At 34.9% G+C, this 17,520-nt stretch overlaps 1 protein-coding gene across 41 annotated transcripts in view; it reads left to right on the top strand.

Moving 5' to 3' along the window:
• Positions 1-17,520, top strand: part of POT1 (protection of telomeres 1) — a 114,407-nt gene that overhangs the window by 9,244 nt on the left and 87,643 nt on the right. For 26 of the 41 annotated variants that reach the window (XM_028846241.2, XM_077998129.1, XM_077998126.1 and 23 more), the window contains one exon: positions 5,991-6,063. In XM_028846241.2, coding sequence (XP_028702074.2) covers positions 5,991-6,063 — 73 coding nt within the window. Of the gene's footprint in view, positions 1-992; positions 1,054-4,839; positions 4,966-5,990; positions 6,064-9,202; positions 9,283-17,520 lie in introns of those variants that run through there. The other 15 variants (XM_077998135.1, XM_077998114.1, XM_077998121.1 and 12 more) reach the window with 6 other exon arrangements.

The following is a 17,520-nucleotide window of genomic DNA, read 5'->3' as shown; positions in this document are numbered from 1 at the left end:
TTTCTGAAGATGTGTATATGTTGTTGGTTAAGATACTTTGGCTTTGATTTTTGGTGCCTTTGGTAGTGTGGCCTTATATTAAGAGTGTATCAACATTTCCTTTCTTTTTCAACTTATTTATGGTTTAGTATTTTAATTATCTCTTAGCATATAACAAGATCATGTTTTTTTAATCCAGTCTGACAGTCCTACTATTTAATCAGCATAGTCAACTTATTTAAAATAATTATTGATATGGTTTTGTTTGTCTATGAAACGATTTGAGTTCCCTTTGTTTTTCCTGTTTTTTGTTTTCATTCCTGAGTTCTTTTGGGTTAAATATTTTTTATTCTATTTTATTTTCTCCATTGGCTTTGAACAACACCTGTTTTGTTCCTTTAGTGGTTATGATAGTGCTAACAATATGCATCCTTACTAAGGTATACTTACAGCTACTATTGTACCATTCCCCATGGTACAGTTGTTATTTCTCATGTCCTGCTTTTTTCTTCCCTTGACAAATATAAGAATCTTATAATAGTGAAATTCCATTTACTCACTCCCCTGTTCATTGAGCTGTTATATTTTTTACATGTACGTGTATTATAAACTCTACCTTACTTTACTACTTTTGCTTTAAACAATGAGTCTAAAGGAAATTAAAAGAAGGAAAAAATATGGTCTTTATATTTACTGACATATTTACCATTTCTGGTGTTCTTCATTTTTACCTGTAGATCCATTTTTATCTGGGCATTATTTCCCTTCATCTTGAAAAACATCTGCCATTTCATATATTTCAGCTGGAGATAACTTCTCTTAGCTTTCATTCGTTTGAAAATGCCTTTATTTCATGTTTGTTTTGAGGGATGTATTTATTGGATATAGAATTCTGTGTTGACTTTTTTTTTCTTTTAGGACTGTAGAGATACCAGTTCACTGCTTTCTGGCTTCTATTGTTTTGTATGTGATTTGCATTTTTTTTACTGTCCCCTTTCTATTTTATCTTTTAGTTTAAGCAGTTGGACTGGCATGTGCTTAAGTATGCTTTTTCTTTGAATTTCTTCTCTGTGGGTAAGTGAGCTTCTTGGATTTATTCAGTGTTTTTCATCAAATTTGGGAAATTATTGGATAATATTTCTTGAAATATATTTTTTCTGCCACATTATTACCCTTTTCTGTTTTTGGGATGCCAATTACATGTGTATGTCGTATTAGGCTGTTTAATACTGTAACACAGATCTCTGAGATTCTGTTCCTTTCTCTTTTACTGTGTTTTATTTGTGTGGCAGAGAGGATTTTCAGTTGAGTAATTTCTGTTGCTCTCTCTTTGAGTTCACTGAACCTTTTGTCTGCCATATCCAATATTCTGGATGCATTTTTAGTGAGTGTTTTAATTTTAGTTGAGGGAGTGAGGGATAAAATATATCTGATAATAAAAAGAAATCTACATTTCAGTTTTGCTTGTCTATATTTTTCATGTAGACATTTGTTTGTAACACATTTTACTCACCTATTTCTTTTTAATTTTTATTTCTATTTATTTTCCTGGAATTTTCTTTCTTATTAAATGAAGTGTTATGAATTACAGTTGGTCTTTTCTACTTAATTGCATTTAAATTATTATCAAATGCTTGTTAGCATTCTCAACGTATTTTACATCTGGTCAATTAGTGTGATATTTCTTGTATACTTGTATTTATTAATAAAGTGCCATGATTTGATTCCTTTTTGACATATCATTGATAAGGATTATTTCCAAGCTGCATCTAATTTTGACATACTTTTATTGTTTTGTATGCTTGATATAGAGATGTTAAATACTATGACAGCTTACTAAGTTCTTATTTTATTTTTGTTCCTACTAGAGGGCAGGGTCTTTCTATGTTCCCCAGGCTGGTCTCAAACTCTGCACCCTCAAGCAATCCTCCCACCTTGACCTGTCAAAGTGCTGGGATTACAGGCATGAGCTATCACCCCTGTCCAATTTTAACATTTTTATTAACGAATTCTTTTAGCTATAAGTGAACATGTTAGTATCTAGTAGGGCTAAAACTAGGAAATACCTTTTATGTATTTCTCATGGTTAACAGATTGCTATGTAGAATGCTCGTTTTTTTAAAAAAAAGATTGAGGTATTTGTGTTCTTTTACATATTGGAATCATTTTTCAGCTCTCTATTGTGTACTTACATACCCTTTTCTAATCTGCAGATGTCAATGTTTTTTGAATTTTATTAAATGGATTTTAGTGCTACATTCTGTTTTTTGTGTAGACTTCTATGAGTTTTGACAAATATGTGCAAATGTGTATGTAACCACAATCACAATCAAATAGTTCATCACCTTCTAGAATTTTATAGTTAGCTACTTTGCCAACTCTAACCACTCATGACCGCTTACCAATTTCCTGGCATTGTATTTTTGTTTTTCAAGAATGTCATATAAATGGCATTATACAGCATGTAACCTTTTGCATCTGGCTTCTTTCACTTAGTATGATGCATTTGACATTCTTTCAGGTTGTTTTTTTTCAGTAGTATTTCTTTCTGTTGGTGATTAGAATTTTGTTGCAGCCTATTCATCCCTTGCGCAGTGTAGGAATATTTGGATTCTTTCCAGTTTTTGTGATGGTGAATAATACAACTGTAAATATATATGTACAGATTTTTATCTGAACATAGGTTTTCATTTCATTTGAGTAAATGTCAAGTGTTCAAATAGTTCCTAAGCAACAGTATATGATATAGCTCGTAGGCTGACATGCTACACTTCTCTAGATTCAGCTGTTAAGGAGGCAAGGCACCCAAATAGATTTAGGTAGTATATTACTTATTGGCACAGCAGGGAACATGAACTTCATGTTTGCACTGGTTCTTCTTTCCTCCCCAAGTCCCATGGGGGCAGGGCCAGGTACATAATGTGCACATGGAGTTTGTAGCACATCTGAGGGTCACTGAGCTTAGAAAATCCCCAGTTTTTAAGAAGTGTATATTTGTTTGTCAGGTCAGCCATAACAAAGTACCACAGATTGGGTGGCTTAAACGTTTATTTTTCTCATAGTTCTGAAGGCTAGAAGATCAGTATCAGAGTGGCCGCAAGATTGGTTTCTTCTGAGGTCTCTCCTTGGCTTACAGATGCTCACCTTCTTGCTGTGTCTTCACCTGGCTTTTTCTCTGTGCTTGCCCGAGACTCTGGTATCTTTCTGTATGTCCCATTCTCTTTTGAGGTCACCAGTCAGACTGGATTAGGGCACATTCTAATGGCCTCTTTTTAACCAAACTACCTCTTTAATGGCCCTGTCTCCAAATACAGTCAAATTCAAAGTTATTGGGGGTTAGAGCTTCAACCTGAAATTTGGGAGAACACAATTCAGTCCATAACAGGATGTGTTATGTTTTTTATATCTATACTAATTCATTTTTGTCCTAAAAGCAAACAGAATTTGTAGAGTCAGACTCTTATCACAGTTATGCAGTGTATACGATATCTCAGTCTACAATGCACTGCATATATGATGGTGGTCCGTCCCATAAGATCATAGTACTGTGTTTTTACTCTACCTTTTCTAGGTTTGTATATGTTTAGATACATACTTACAATTGTCTTATAATTGCCTACAGTATTTAATACAGTATATGTTGTGCAGGTTTATAGCTTAAAAGCAATAGGCTATATTGTATAGCCTCGGTGTATAGTAGGCTATACCATGTAGGTTGGTTTAGGCATACTCTGATGTTCACACAAAGATGAAATTGCCTGACAACACATGTTTCAGAATGTATCCCTGTTGTTAAGCACCACATAATTATATTATTCTCAGCAACTGCTCCATTTCAGCATATCTCAGCAATAACTCCCTGCCCATTCTCCCCATTCAGAGCGATGCAGTGAGGGCCAGATGTCTTCCTGCTATGTGAAGGGGATTTCTTGTACTCTCAGTGAGGAAGGTTGAAATGATGCATCTAGGAGTTTATATAGGGCAGCTATTCAACTTTACCCCTCCTGATTAAGTTGTCATTTAATCTGATTGATTGTGGTTCTCTTGATTGCTTTGTGTTTTTTCTTGCCTTTTTTGTATGTCTCATATGTTGTTATTGTTCAAAGCTATACGTCTTGTGTAGGACAGTGGAAATTGAGGTAGTTTTTATTTCTGGGCATGTGTAGGTCTTTCTTTGTGCTAGGCCTTTAGTGTGGTGCATTGAGTTCATCTAGTCAGGGGTAGAGTTAGGTTTGGGATTTGTTGTTGTTGGTTCTTCAATGCACTAGAGGCTTCATATTCCTCTAAAGTTACTTTGTATGTAGGATCAGAGCTGGTCGACTAGAGGATTTTTCTTTTGTCTTCCCCATCCTTAGTTTTAGATCTTTCCTCTGTGCTTTGCCTCAAATAAGGTCTCTCTCCCTGCTCCAGGTCTTCTCTTCCAGTAGTAGACTATGTTACTTTTTACTAGGTACTGGTTAGCCTTTAATTGGTAGATGTTCTCTGTACTGATGAAGCCTGTCTTGGTAGCAGTAGGTCCCGGGTCTTGTGAGTGGGGCCTTTTCAATGATCCTGCTTTGCCTCTAGCTGTATAGGTCTGGGCCTTTCACCTATGTACCTGTTCCTGCCCACCCCTAACAGGGATAGAAGGTTTTTTTTTTCTGTTCTTGCCTTTCAGCTGCAGTGGGTTTCCACCAATAGTCGTGGGTTGACATGTTTTTTTGCCCTTCTCCCAGCATTTTAAGGCCTTTGTTCTGAAAGAAAGAGGAGAAAGATCCAAGCAGAGTTTCCTGCCTTTCGTGCAGTAACTGCTGCTGCCATTGCCCTACTTCTGTCCTGAACCTTGTCAGGTCTGTGGAGAAGCGCATGTAAATGAATATGAATTCCCCTGTGTTTGCAGCTCCGGGGCTCCATGTGTTTTCATTGCCCCATACTTGGCCTCTAGCAATTCATTAAAAGTGTTAGATGAATTTTTCTTACAGATATCTGGGAACATTTGTCATTTAGGTAAGCAAGTTGCTATAAAAATTTTATTTATATCTTGGTGTGATTATAAACTTTGGCTTTTCTTTGTAACTATTTTTTTTTTTTCATTTCAGGGAAATCTTTCATTTATCTCTTCTTTAACTTATGACAGAAATAAAACAGTTGTTTTATTCTCATTAGAAGTACCCTGCTTTTCTCAGATTTCTGCTTAGTTGGTTGCCCTGTCACCTCAACACTTCTGGGTCAAGAAAAGTTTTGAGATTTACAGATTGTTTAACTTTTTGTCATTGTTACTTTTTTTCAGCTTTCTATCTTCTAAATGTAACTACTTTTGCTTTTGACTGTAAATCATTATGCATTGTTGATAACCATATTTTTATTTATGTTCCTATAAGTAAAATTGAGTTCTATTTTATAAGTAAAATTGATGTGTTTTTTGTTAGCTGTATCAAAGTCTGGAATATTAACCTGGGAGGCTAATAGGATCTATTTTTAAATTTTATTTACAGAAACCAGATTAAACAGTTCATTTTATCTGAGACTCAAATAACTTTTTTTAAACTGACAGAGCTGGTTAGTTTCAGAAGCTGAACAAAGACTAAACTGTACTTACGTCTTAATCTGTAGATTTGTCCACACTATATTTATGATATTTCTGTTTTGCATTTCTAAATCTTTATTAAGTTTTCATTTCTTTCTAGGAGCAAACATCATTTTATTATTTTTTAGAGAACAATATTACAGATTAAAACAAAGCCAGGGAAAGTTGATCTAATTATTGGCAAAATAAGGAACTCATAGTACCTACCTAATAGGATTACTTAAGAAATTATATTATAAACCTTGAAGTATTTGTAGACCTGATTTTTCCCTAGAAAAACGAATTCAGCACTGTTCCTTGTCTTAAAATAGTTACCTGAACACAGTACTTTGACTTCTTGAAAGATAAAACTGTTGCTATAAAAATTCTAATTTTTATTTATATCTTGGTTTCATTATAAACTCATTTGACTTTTCTTTGTAACTATTTTTTTTTCTCATTTCAGGGAAAACTTTCACTTATCTCTTCTTTAACTTATCGTGGAAATAAAACAGCTGTTTTGCAGATTGGACTACAAGGTATATAGTATAAGCAAACTATTTCTACTTTTTCCCTGTAATATACAAATATGTGACTTCATATATATGTGTGTGTATGTACACACATACATATAAATGATTTCTGACAGGTAGTACATTAGTAGTAGTATGAAAATTTATAGAATGAAAAGTTAGTCTTTCTTCTAGCAAAGTTTTTCCCAAATATCCCTTCCCTTTCCCTCCCATTTCTTCTATTCTACTTCATGGCCCTTTACTCGCATACCTAGACCATTGCAGTAGCTAACTGGTCTTCCTGCTTCTAGTTTCACTTATGTGACTTAAACATCTTAGCAGCTTAACTGTCTTAAAACTTGGCTTTCAACATGTTACTTGTTACATAGATGTACTTGTTAACTAGGTGTTGTTCTTACACAGGGGGAATTCTTTCTCCATGTAGCCCTCAAATAATCATGGTAAGCTTGGAAGGGCTACTTTGTAACACTTAGGGACAAAAGTAGATCTCATCTGAAGCCTGTGGTTGGTTAGAACAGTCTGGAGCAGTAAATGGGAAACAAACTACAAAATTCTACAACTGCTGACAACTAAGTATATATCAGATACTGTTCTAGGTCCTGGGGTTATAGCTGTGAATAAAACTTAGTTCTTACCTTCATGGAATTTACATTTTAGGGGAATGAAGAAATGCAAGGAATAATTACATAAAGTAATATTAGGTAGAAATGTGATCTGGAGAAAAAGCAAGTTAAGGTGGTAGAGCTTAAAGGGAGGTATGAGAAATAAATTAATTTTCTGAAGAAGTTAAATATAAATACATTTATTAAGTAACAGATACTTGTAGAAAATTGAGTTACAGTTGTTTCTCTGTATCGGCGTGAGATTAGTTCCAGGAGCCCCCTATGGATATAAAAATCTGTGGATGCTCAAATCTTATATAAAATGGCAAAATATTTGCTTATCACCCATGTGTATTCTCCCCACCATTTACATTAAATCATCTCTAGATTATTTATAATACCTAATGCAATGTACATGCTATCTAAATAGCTATACTATATATTTTTTTAATTTGTATTATTTTTTATTGTTGTTGTATAATTTTTTTAAAAAACTTTTTCTGAATATTTTTCAGTCTGAGTTGGTTGAATTTACAGATGCAAAATTTGCAGATACAGGGCCAACTATATGTCAGAAGAAGTGCTTTTTTTCTTTTTTATTTTTTTGGTACTTTCTGTGGTTAGTGCCCTCTACATAGCAGAAACTTGTGTAGAAAGACTTGATATGTTAAACTGTCAATACTACCCAAAATGATCTATAGATTCAAGATAATCCCCATGAGAATTATAAAATTTGCTGCAGAAATGTAAGGACTAATCCCCAAATTTGTATGAAATTTCAAGGGGCTTCAAATTGCCACAACAACCTTAAAAAAGAACAACAAAGTCTTAATACTCAGGCTTCCCAGTTTCAAAACTTATCACAGAGCTGCAGTAATCAAAACAGTGGTACTGGCATAAGGATAGACAGAGATCAATGGAGTACAATTGAGTCCAGAAATAAACCCATACTGTTTTTTTTTTTTTCTTTCTTTCTGAGTTGGAGTCTCGTTCTGTCGCCCAGGCTGGAGTGCAGTGGCATGACCTTGACTCACTGCAACCTCTGCCTCCTGGGTTCAAGCAGTTCTGCTGCCTCAGCCTTCCGAGTAGCTGGGACTACAGGCATGTGCCACCACATCTGGCTAATTTTTTGTATTTTTAATAGAGATGGGGTTTCACTGTGTTAGCCAGGATGGTCTTGATCTCCTGACCTCATGATCCGCCCACTTCGGCCTCCCAAAGTGCTGGGATTACAGTAAACCCATACTGCTATGGCTAAGTAGTTTTTTGACAAGGATGACATGTTCAGTCAACGGTGAAAACAGATAAGAAAAAGAAATAAAAGACATTCAAATTAGAAGGGAAGGAGTAAAACTATCTCTATTTAAAAATGACCATTTGTCTTTTCAACAAATAATAATGAGACAACTGGATTTCCACATGCAAAAGAATGAAATTAGATTCTTACCTTATATTATATACAAAATTTAACTCAAAATGGGTTAAACGTCTATATATGAGAGCTAAATCGATAAAGTCATTGAGAAATACAGAGGCAAATCTTCATGAGCTTGGTTTTGGCAATGGATTGTTAGATATGATACAAAAGGGATGAGCAATGAGGAAAAATTGATAAATTAAGCTTCATAAAAATTTTAAAATGTTACGCATCAAAGGACATTATCGTGAACATGAAAAGACAGTGTATAGAGTGGTAGAAAATATTTGCAAATCATATATCTAATGAGGATTTGCTATTTAGGATATATAACGGACTTCTTAAATTCAACAACAAAAAGATAAACAATTCAATTAAAAAAATAGGTGATTTGAGTTAAGTATTTCCTCAAAGAAGAAATACAGTACTGATGGTGGTTGATACGGTTTGGCTGTGTCCCCACCCAAATCTCATCTTGAATTGTAACTCCCACAATTCCCACGTGTCATGGGAGGAACCTGGTGGGAGGTGGTTTAATTATGGAGGCGGATCTTTCCTGGACTGTTCTTGTGATAGTGAATGAGTGTCATGGGATCAGATGATTTTAAAAACCAGAGTTTTTCTGCGCAAGCTCTCTCTTTGCCTACTGCCATCCACATGAGATGTGACTTGCTCTTCCTTGCCTTCCGCCATGATTGTGAGGCCTCCCCAGCTATGTGGAACTGTAAGTCCAATAAACCTCTTTGTTTTGTAAATTGCCCAGTCTCGTGTATGTCTTAGAGGCTTGAAAACGGACTAATACAATGGTCCTGGCATTTTGGGGAGTATCTTATCTTCTGAGGCTGTGGCCATCTGTTAGCCTTGTGGAGCTGGAGCCTCTGCAGTATACCTTGCTAGTTTTTTGTATTTGAAATATTACTCTGAATACATCTGTGCTTCTTAAGGGAAATAGGAGAATTTGCATATATTCATTAAGCCATTCACACATTTATTAAACAATATATCGAATACCTATGAAGAGCCGGGCCCTATTCCTAGGCACTGATGAGCCAAACAGACAAAGTTGTCCTTATGCAGCATACGTTCTAGGGAAGAAAGACAATAAGTAAATATATACCTTTTCTAGTTGGAAACAATGCTATGGAGAACATAAGGCAATGGACGAAAGATGAGATGTGAACTGTAAACGTGAGAAGGGGAAGGAAGGTATGTATTTATTTGGTGGTGAAGAAAAGACTGACAAGTCACATTTGATAAGAGACTTCAAAGAAGTGATGTGAAGATCCTTCAGGTATTTGAAATAAGAGTGTTCTAGAACAGAACTTAGCAATTACAAAGACTCTGCAGTGTGAGTGCATGTTTCATATATGGCAAGGGAAGGCTCAGGGTATCTAAAACCCAGCAGGTGTGACTTGGAGTAAAACTCTTAATTCCATTGAGCTTTTTTTTTTTTTCCCTCCAATTTTAAAGATGGAGGTAATGATACCTGCCTTTCTGGATTGTTGAAAGGACTCGAGACAGAATATAGCCACTATTAGCACATAGTAGTAACTCAGTACATAGCAACTATTATTATCGTCATTACTACTATTGTAATTAGATACAGCTTCAATGAAGAAGAAGACAGTGGAGGGAGGACATCTGAACCCTGAACCCAGTAGTTTAGCTTCTAATCCCTGCTTTTCTTCAGTTAATTATTGGCCCTTGAATAACATTGAATGTTGCCAGTTTCAAATTTAATCAAATATAAAGTAAGGGTTTTGGATTAGCTGAGAATTCTGAATAGTTTTGACATATAGTAGTTGCAGAAATTGTGGTGATTTATAAATAATTCAGTGCCCTTGAGAAATGGTACCATTTTTGTAAAACCTGTGGGGTCTGGAATAAAGATCCATTTCAAGCAAACTGTTAGAACATCTGCTTTTATTTTCTTGTTACAAGAATTTTGTGATACACTGTCAAACTCAGATTTTATCTTTTTTGCTCAAGTTGCTGTGAAGAACTGTTATATCAGTTAATTTTTTTCTCACTTCTACTTTGAACAAAGAAAAGGAAAATCAGTGTTATGTTAGTTTTCCATGTGCAGTGCTGTTACTAATCAGTGATATATCTTAAAATCTTGCTTTAGAATTTAGGGAAGTAATGCATTTGCCGTACAGTTCATGTCCTAAAGCTCGTAGTACAAATCATCAGACCATTTCTCTGAGATTGATCGCTGATAAAATTTTTAAAATATTGATTGAAATATAGTTCTAATCTAGTTGATATGGCACAAAAATTCTAGAGACAAATATACTATGAAGAAGTTTCTGACAGTCATCAGGGAAGGACACTAGGAAATAAAATAGAAAAAAGCATGCATGCATATACACACAATCGTGCCTGCTTGAGGCGATTTCAGGTAGGCATTAATTGCTCCAAAAGAATCCCTGTGTAAATATCTATTTTGATAAGGTGCTTTTTTTAGTTGGTGGCCCTAGTAAAGGTCTGCTATCATTACTGTTATTTGTATTATTCTTTCCCTTGAAGGCAAGACTTTATTTCAGCTTAGTTAAAATAATTAATATTTGAGATGACAGCTCTAAATTATTAAGAATTCAGTGTTGGTATCTTATAAAAGTTTGCATTTATGAACATTAAATAAATGTCAGGTGCTAATATGAATACAAAATCTCATTCACTAAAGAATTTTTGAAACATTTGTTTTAACACAATACAGAAAATAGTGTTGGGGTAAATGTAGGTAGAGTTGCTCTGAGAGAGGTGTGTGTACATTATATTTGTATGAATATATTTAAACATTTTTCTGAGTGTATAAATCTGTTATACTTTTTCTCATTACTCTTAGGGTGTGTCTGTGTACCTGTCTGTGTTAACACACCTATGGGCGTTTATGTTTGGGAATTCATAATTTAAAGGGTTTTTCTAGTTAACATTTTAGATGTTTTGAGGTATAATGATGTAAAGAGATGCAAATTCTAATTTCTTGTGAGGTAAGGAGATTAAAGAACTTATTTTTCTGTTTCTTTTCCTATCCTTTGTTTATTTTACATAGTTCAGTAGCAAATAAGGTCTATATATAAAGAGCCGTTAGGTAATAAAAACCATTGTTTCTTTTTCAAACATTTATTACAGCCAATTTTTAACATTTAACCAGTTTTTTTCAGAATTAAAATTTTACTAATAATATTATATTTGTATGAAATCTTACAGATTGCAAAGTGTCTTCGTATAAGTTTTTCATTTAACTGTTAACCCTCTGTGATGATGGTGATTGGCACTTTCATTATGAAGATAACCCTCTAAGGCTAACATTTGTTATAGGGCTTAAAATAAGTAGAGAAACCACTCTATCTCCACACCTTTTTTTCTTACCTCATGGTGGTATTATGGACTTGACAATCTTACAAATATTTGTCTGAGAAGATTTTGTTGTTTTTGTGTAGTCATGATTTTAAAACATTCAGACAGTATGGCAGGCTATAAACTGAAAAGCAAAAGTTCCCTCATTCCCACTGAATCCCCTGCCATTTCCCAGTCCCATTCTTCAGGTAAAAATCACTGCTATGCTTTTTTTGGTACCCTTCCAGGTTTTATGTATGTGTGTATATATATGTGCACTTGCCTTTGTGTGTGTCTGTGGGCATGGATAAGCCTGTCTGCATATTTTTCACCAAGTAACTGTGTTTTCCAAGTTGCTTTATTTTTACCTAATATATCTTGGATATTTTAGAGCTGTGTTTTAAAAATAAATACATGCTATTGAATATCAGAGATCAATTTGTTTATATTTTAAATATATTTCACCTTTATCCTTTAAGATTTTTACATTTATTAACTGTTTATTTGAGAAACTGTAAAAGGGTTATGATATGAATTAACAAAACATGTATAGTACACCTACAGAACATGTACATTACATTAGGTATTAGTATTTTGCCTGACATGTAAAGTGTTTTCTGCTATTGAAATACATTTTAAATAGGTATTCATTAAAATAGAATAGAACTACACTAGTTAATTAGTACCTGTCAGATGACAGGTTGTTAATAATGGTAAGTCAAGGTTTCTTGCTTTTAAAATGATGTAAAGACTGAGGTCACATTTACTTTAAATTATTTCTGGATTTAAAACCCAGAAATGCTGATTATTTGAGGGTCTAATATACCCATTTATTATAGTATCAAGATTGAAGGTTGTTCCAACCCAAGGGTAAAACTTTTTGCTTAAAGGAATGAGTTTTCTCCAATTTGATTCTTAAACCTTCTTCTTTGCCATTTGCTTGTTCCCTTAAGGGTAGTGTTGTATTTGAATACAGTAATCCTAAAACACTGAAATGAATTTTAACAGGATTTTAATCCTTGCTTTGGTAGACTAATGTGATATATTTTGCAGAAATACACATGCTATAATTAAGCCTTACTCTGTATGAGACAGTTTTTGTTTTAGTTTTCATATTTTAAAGTCAGTTTTAACATTTAATATGTGGACTTAAAATATGAGGAAAGACTTTTCCAAAGTATTCTGAAAGTTAAAAAAAAAATACCACAAAACTGTCAAAAATAAAGACATTTATTAATACCTTTTTTCTCCCTGTATCCCTGTTAGAGTTAGTTCTGAAAGAGGAATTAGAGTGGTGCCTGTCTTGAAAGTCAGGAGATTTGGATTCTCATCTTGGTTCATAGGTAATTAACTGTATGTGACCTTAGACCATTTATTTATTCTGTCTGGCCCTTATTTTCTTATCTGAAAAATGAAGATGTTTGATTACATGATCTCTAAGGTCATTTTAAGTTCTAAAATGCTAAGAGTCTATGAAGTAAGTTTTGTAGTAGTTGTACATTTTGTTTTATTTTAAGATTCGTGAAGGTATACTGTCTACATACGTATGAATATTAATATCTTTGATTATTTAGTTGTCCAAACATTTGTTAAATGCTTTTGTATTCTATGATAGATGTTAGAGATATAGCAGTGAATAAGACAGTCATGGACCTTGCCCTCATAGAGCATAGTGTCCCATGGAGAAGAATTAAACAATTATTACGTAATTATTTTATCCAGATATGATATGTAACTATGAATATTGAATAGTAGAACGAGAAGAGTAGTGGAAAAATGATCACGGGGTACTTGGGTTGTAGATTGCAAGGAGAGAATAGCATATACAGAGGCCTTGAGCAAGCGTCCTGGAATATTTAATGAATTTTGAGAAGACAGAATACAGGGTGAGTCACACAATATGTGGCTGCTGAGGTGGGTAGGGGTCAAATCATACAGTGATTTGTAGGCAATTTAAGAATTTTGGTTTTTAATGCTAATATTATTCACTTACATTACTTCCAATTGTGACCTTGGTATTACTCAACCCAATACATGCAATTACTCAGGAAATATGTTTTTATAGAGAAACATTTCTGTTTATCACTACACTATCAATGCCTTCAGGTCTCTGGTTTCTGCCTGTACCCTTATTCTTCAACGGTGTTTTAAAATATGATAACCTAATAAGATTTGTAAGGTCAATGTAGAAAAATTATTTAATGCTTGTTAAAGCCAAATAAGTGTTTTTCATTTTGAATTATCAGTCATTTTATATTTTCAGTGCCCTTTTCCTGCCCACTAAGTGTAACGACTTGAGAATTTCTGATGTATTATTTGTTAAAAAATTAGCAAACTAATACACGAGTCTTATAATTTATGCTATTATTTGATGGTTGATTTGCTTATTTCACCACTGACTGTTTATTAGGAGGTACTAACATATAAAAACCGTATTTGTTAATATGCAAGTAAATAATCTGATATACTTTTAAAAATACATTTTTAAAGCTTTGTTTTTTTTAAAAAATACTTTACAAAAAAAGTTTTCGGTTCACAGCACAATTGAGAGAAAAGTAGAGAGATTTCCCTCACACTCTCTACCTGCAGTTATGCATAGCCACTTCTGCTATCAACGTTCCCTCACCAGAGTGGTATTACAGTTGGTGAACCTGCAATGACATCATTATCACTCAGAGTTCATGGTTTACAATAGGGTTTACTCTTGGTGTTGTACCTTCTGTGAATTTTGAAAAATGTGTTTCAACATATATCTACCATTATAGTACCTTATAGAGTATTTTCCACTGCCCTATAAATCCTCCGTGCTCTGCCTATTCATCCCTCCCTTTCCCTAACCTCTGGCAACCTCCGATCTTTTAGGTAGAATCATACAGTATGTGACTTTAATTTTGCAGGGGGTGGAGCAGTTAAGTTAATTGTTGATTTTCTGAAGAACACTTCTTATTGTTAAGAAGACCCTTTACTGACTTCATTTTTCTTCTCTGAGACTGGTTTGCAGTAAATATTCTATTTGGCTATACTAAACAGGGAATTGTTTAATGACAAGGGGCTCACTCTTTGTAAGACAATGTGACAGGGATGACAGAGTAGTACAGACACAAAAGGGAAATGACCCCTTTGCTAATATTTAAGTATCTTAAATTAGTTTAAAGACTTCAGTGATTCCAAATGCGTTTTTAGTTTTATAACATGTATATGCATTGATAAAGCCTTCTTACTTTTTGTAGCATAGTATTTTTTTCTCCAGGCTGGTCTCTTAACTTTTTTCACCCAATTGAGTTAAACATCTACTGTGGTATGTCAGAATATACTCTTGGCACAGAACTATGTAATGCCAATTCTTGTTTGAATGGCTTCAGTATACTCTTCTCAGAAGCTTAGAAGACCCCATATAAAATCTCATTTTTAATTCGATCTAATGAGTGTTTATACAAACTAGTATTACCTGTTATTTATTTATCTTTCTTTTTTTTTTTGAGACAAAGTCTCGCTCTGTTGCCCAGGCTGGAGTGCAGTGGCCGGATCTCAGCTCACTGCAAGCTCCGCCTCCCGGGTTCACGCCGTTCTCCTGCCTCAGCCTCCCTAGCAGCTGGGACTACAGGCGCCCACCACCTCGCCCGGCTAGTTTTTTTGTATTTTTTAGTAGAGACGGGGTTTCACCGGGTTAGCCAGGATGGTCTCTATCTCCTGACCTCGTGATCTGCCCGTCTCGGCCTCCCAAAGTGCTGGGATTACAGGCTTGAGCCACCGCGCCCGGCCATTTATCTTTCTTATCCTCCGTGTACTTGAATTAGTTTAAAAGCCATTATGATTTATAAATTCATGGAAACTGGATCCTAAGAGCCGTTTTTATTTTCCCTCTTTGTTTAGTTCTGTGCTTCAGTCTTTGTCCTGTTCATTCATTCATTCACCAGATATTTGTTGAGCACTATGAACAGAAACCTCTGGCAGCCATTTATATGAAATATACACATGAATAAGACATTATTTTATTTTTAATTTTTATTATACTTTTAAGTTCTAGGGTACATGTGCACAACGTACAGGTTTGTTACATATGTATATATGTGCCATGTTGGTGTGCTGCACCCATTAACTTGTCTTTTATATTAGTTGTATCTCCTAATGCTCCCTCCCCCTTCCCCCGACCCCACCACAGGCCCCTGTGTGTGATGTTCCCCTTCTTGTGTCCAAGTGTTCTTATTGTTCAATTCCCACCTATGAGTGAGAACATGCGGTGTTTGGTTTTCTGTCCTTGCAATAGTTTCCTCAGAATGATGGTTTCCAGCTTCATCCATGTCCCTACAAAGGACATGAACTCATCCCTTTTTATGGCTGCATAGTATTCCATGGTGTGTATGTGCCACATTTTCTTAATCCAGTCTGTCACTGATGGACATTTGGGTTGGTTCCAAGTCTTTGCTATGGTGAATAGTGCCGCAATAAACACATGTGTTCATGTGTCTTTATAGTAGCATGATTTATAATCCTTCGGGTGTACACTCAGTAATGGGATCACTGGGTGAAATGGTATTTCTAGTTCTAGATCTTTGAGGAATTGCCACATGGTCTTCCACAGTGGTTGAACTCGTTTACAGTCCCACCAACAGTGTAAAAGTGTTCCTATTTCCACATCCTCTTCAGCACCTGTTGTTTCCTGACTTTTTAATGATCGCCATTCTAACTGGTGTGAGATGGTATCTCATTGTGGTTTTGATTTGCATTTCTCTGATGACGAGTGATGATGAGCATTGTTTCATGTGTCTGTTGGCTGCATAAATGTCTTCTTTTGAGAAGTGTCTGTTCATATTAGTTGCCCATTTTTTAAGGGGGTGGTTTGATTTTTTGTTGTAAATTTGTTTAAGTTCCTTGTAGATTCTGGATATTAGTCCTTTGTCAGATGAGTAGATTGCAAAAATGTTCTCCCATTCTGTAGGTTGCCTGTTCACTCTGATGGTAGTTTCTTTTGCTGTGCAGAAGCTCTTTAGTTTAATTAGATCCCATTTGTCAATTTTGGCTTTTGTTGCCAAAGCTTTTGGTGTTTTTAGACATGAAGTCTTTGCCCATGTCCATGTCCTGAATGGTATTGTCTAGGTTTTCTTCTAGGGTTTTTATGGTTTTAAGTCTAGGATTTAAGTCTCTAATCCATCTTGAATTAATTTTTGTATAAGGTGTAAGGAAGGGATCTAGTTTCAACTTTCTACATAGAGCTAGTCAGTTTTCCCAGCACCATTTATTAAATAGGGAATCCTTTCCTAATTTCTTGTTATTGTCAGGTTTGTCAAAGATCAGATGGTTGTAGATGTGTGGTATTATTTCTGAGGGCTCTGTTCTGTTCCATTGGCCTATATCTCTGTTTTGATACCAGTATCATGCTGTTTTGGTTACTGTACCTTGTAGTATAGCTTGAAGTCAGGTAGCGTGATGCCTCCAGTTTTGTTCTTTTTGCTTAGGATTGTCTTGGCAATGAGGGTTCTTTTTTGGTTCCATATGAACTTTAAAGTATTTTTTTCCAATTGTGTGAAGAAAGTCATTGGTAGCTTGATGGGGATGGCATTGAATCTATAAATTACCTTGGGCTGTATGGCCATTTTCACGATACTGATTCTTCCTATTCATGAGCATGGAATGTTCTTCCGTTTGTTTGTGTCCTCTTTTATTTCGTTGAGCTGTGGTTTGTAGTTGTACTTGAAGAGGTCCTTTATATCTCTCGTAAGTTGGATTCCTAGGTATTTTATTCTCTTTGAAGCTATTGTGAATGGGAGTTCACTCATGATTTGGCTCTCTGTTTGTCTATTATTGGTATATAGGAATGCTTGTGATTTTTGCACATTGATTTTGTATCCTGAGACTTTGCTGAAGTTGCTTATCAGCTTAAGGAGATTTGGAGCTGAGACAATGGAGTTTTGTAAACATACAATCATGTCATCTGCAAACAGGGACAATTTGACTTCTTCTTTTCCTAATTGAATACCCTTTATTTCTTTCTCTTGTCTGATTGCCTTGGCCAGAACTTCCAGTTACTGAATAGGAATGGTGAGAGAGGCATCCTTGTCTTGTGCCAGTTTTCAAAGGGAATGCTTCCAGTTTTTGCCCATT

This window comes from Macaca mulatta, chromosome 3 (assembly GCF_049350105.2).
Source record: "Macaca mulatta isolate MMU2019108-1 chromosome 3, T2T-MMU8v2.0, whole genome shotgun sequence".
NCBI lineage: Eukaryota > Metazoa > Chordata > Mammalia > Primates > Cercopithecidae > Macaca > Macaca mulatta.
The sequence above is the reverse complement of the archived record's forward strand: the minus strand, read 5'-3'. Positions and strand labels throughout refer to the sequence as shown.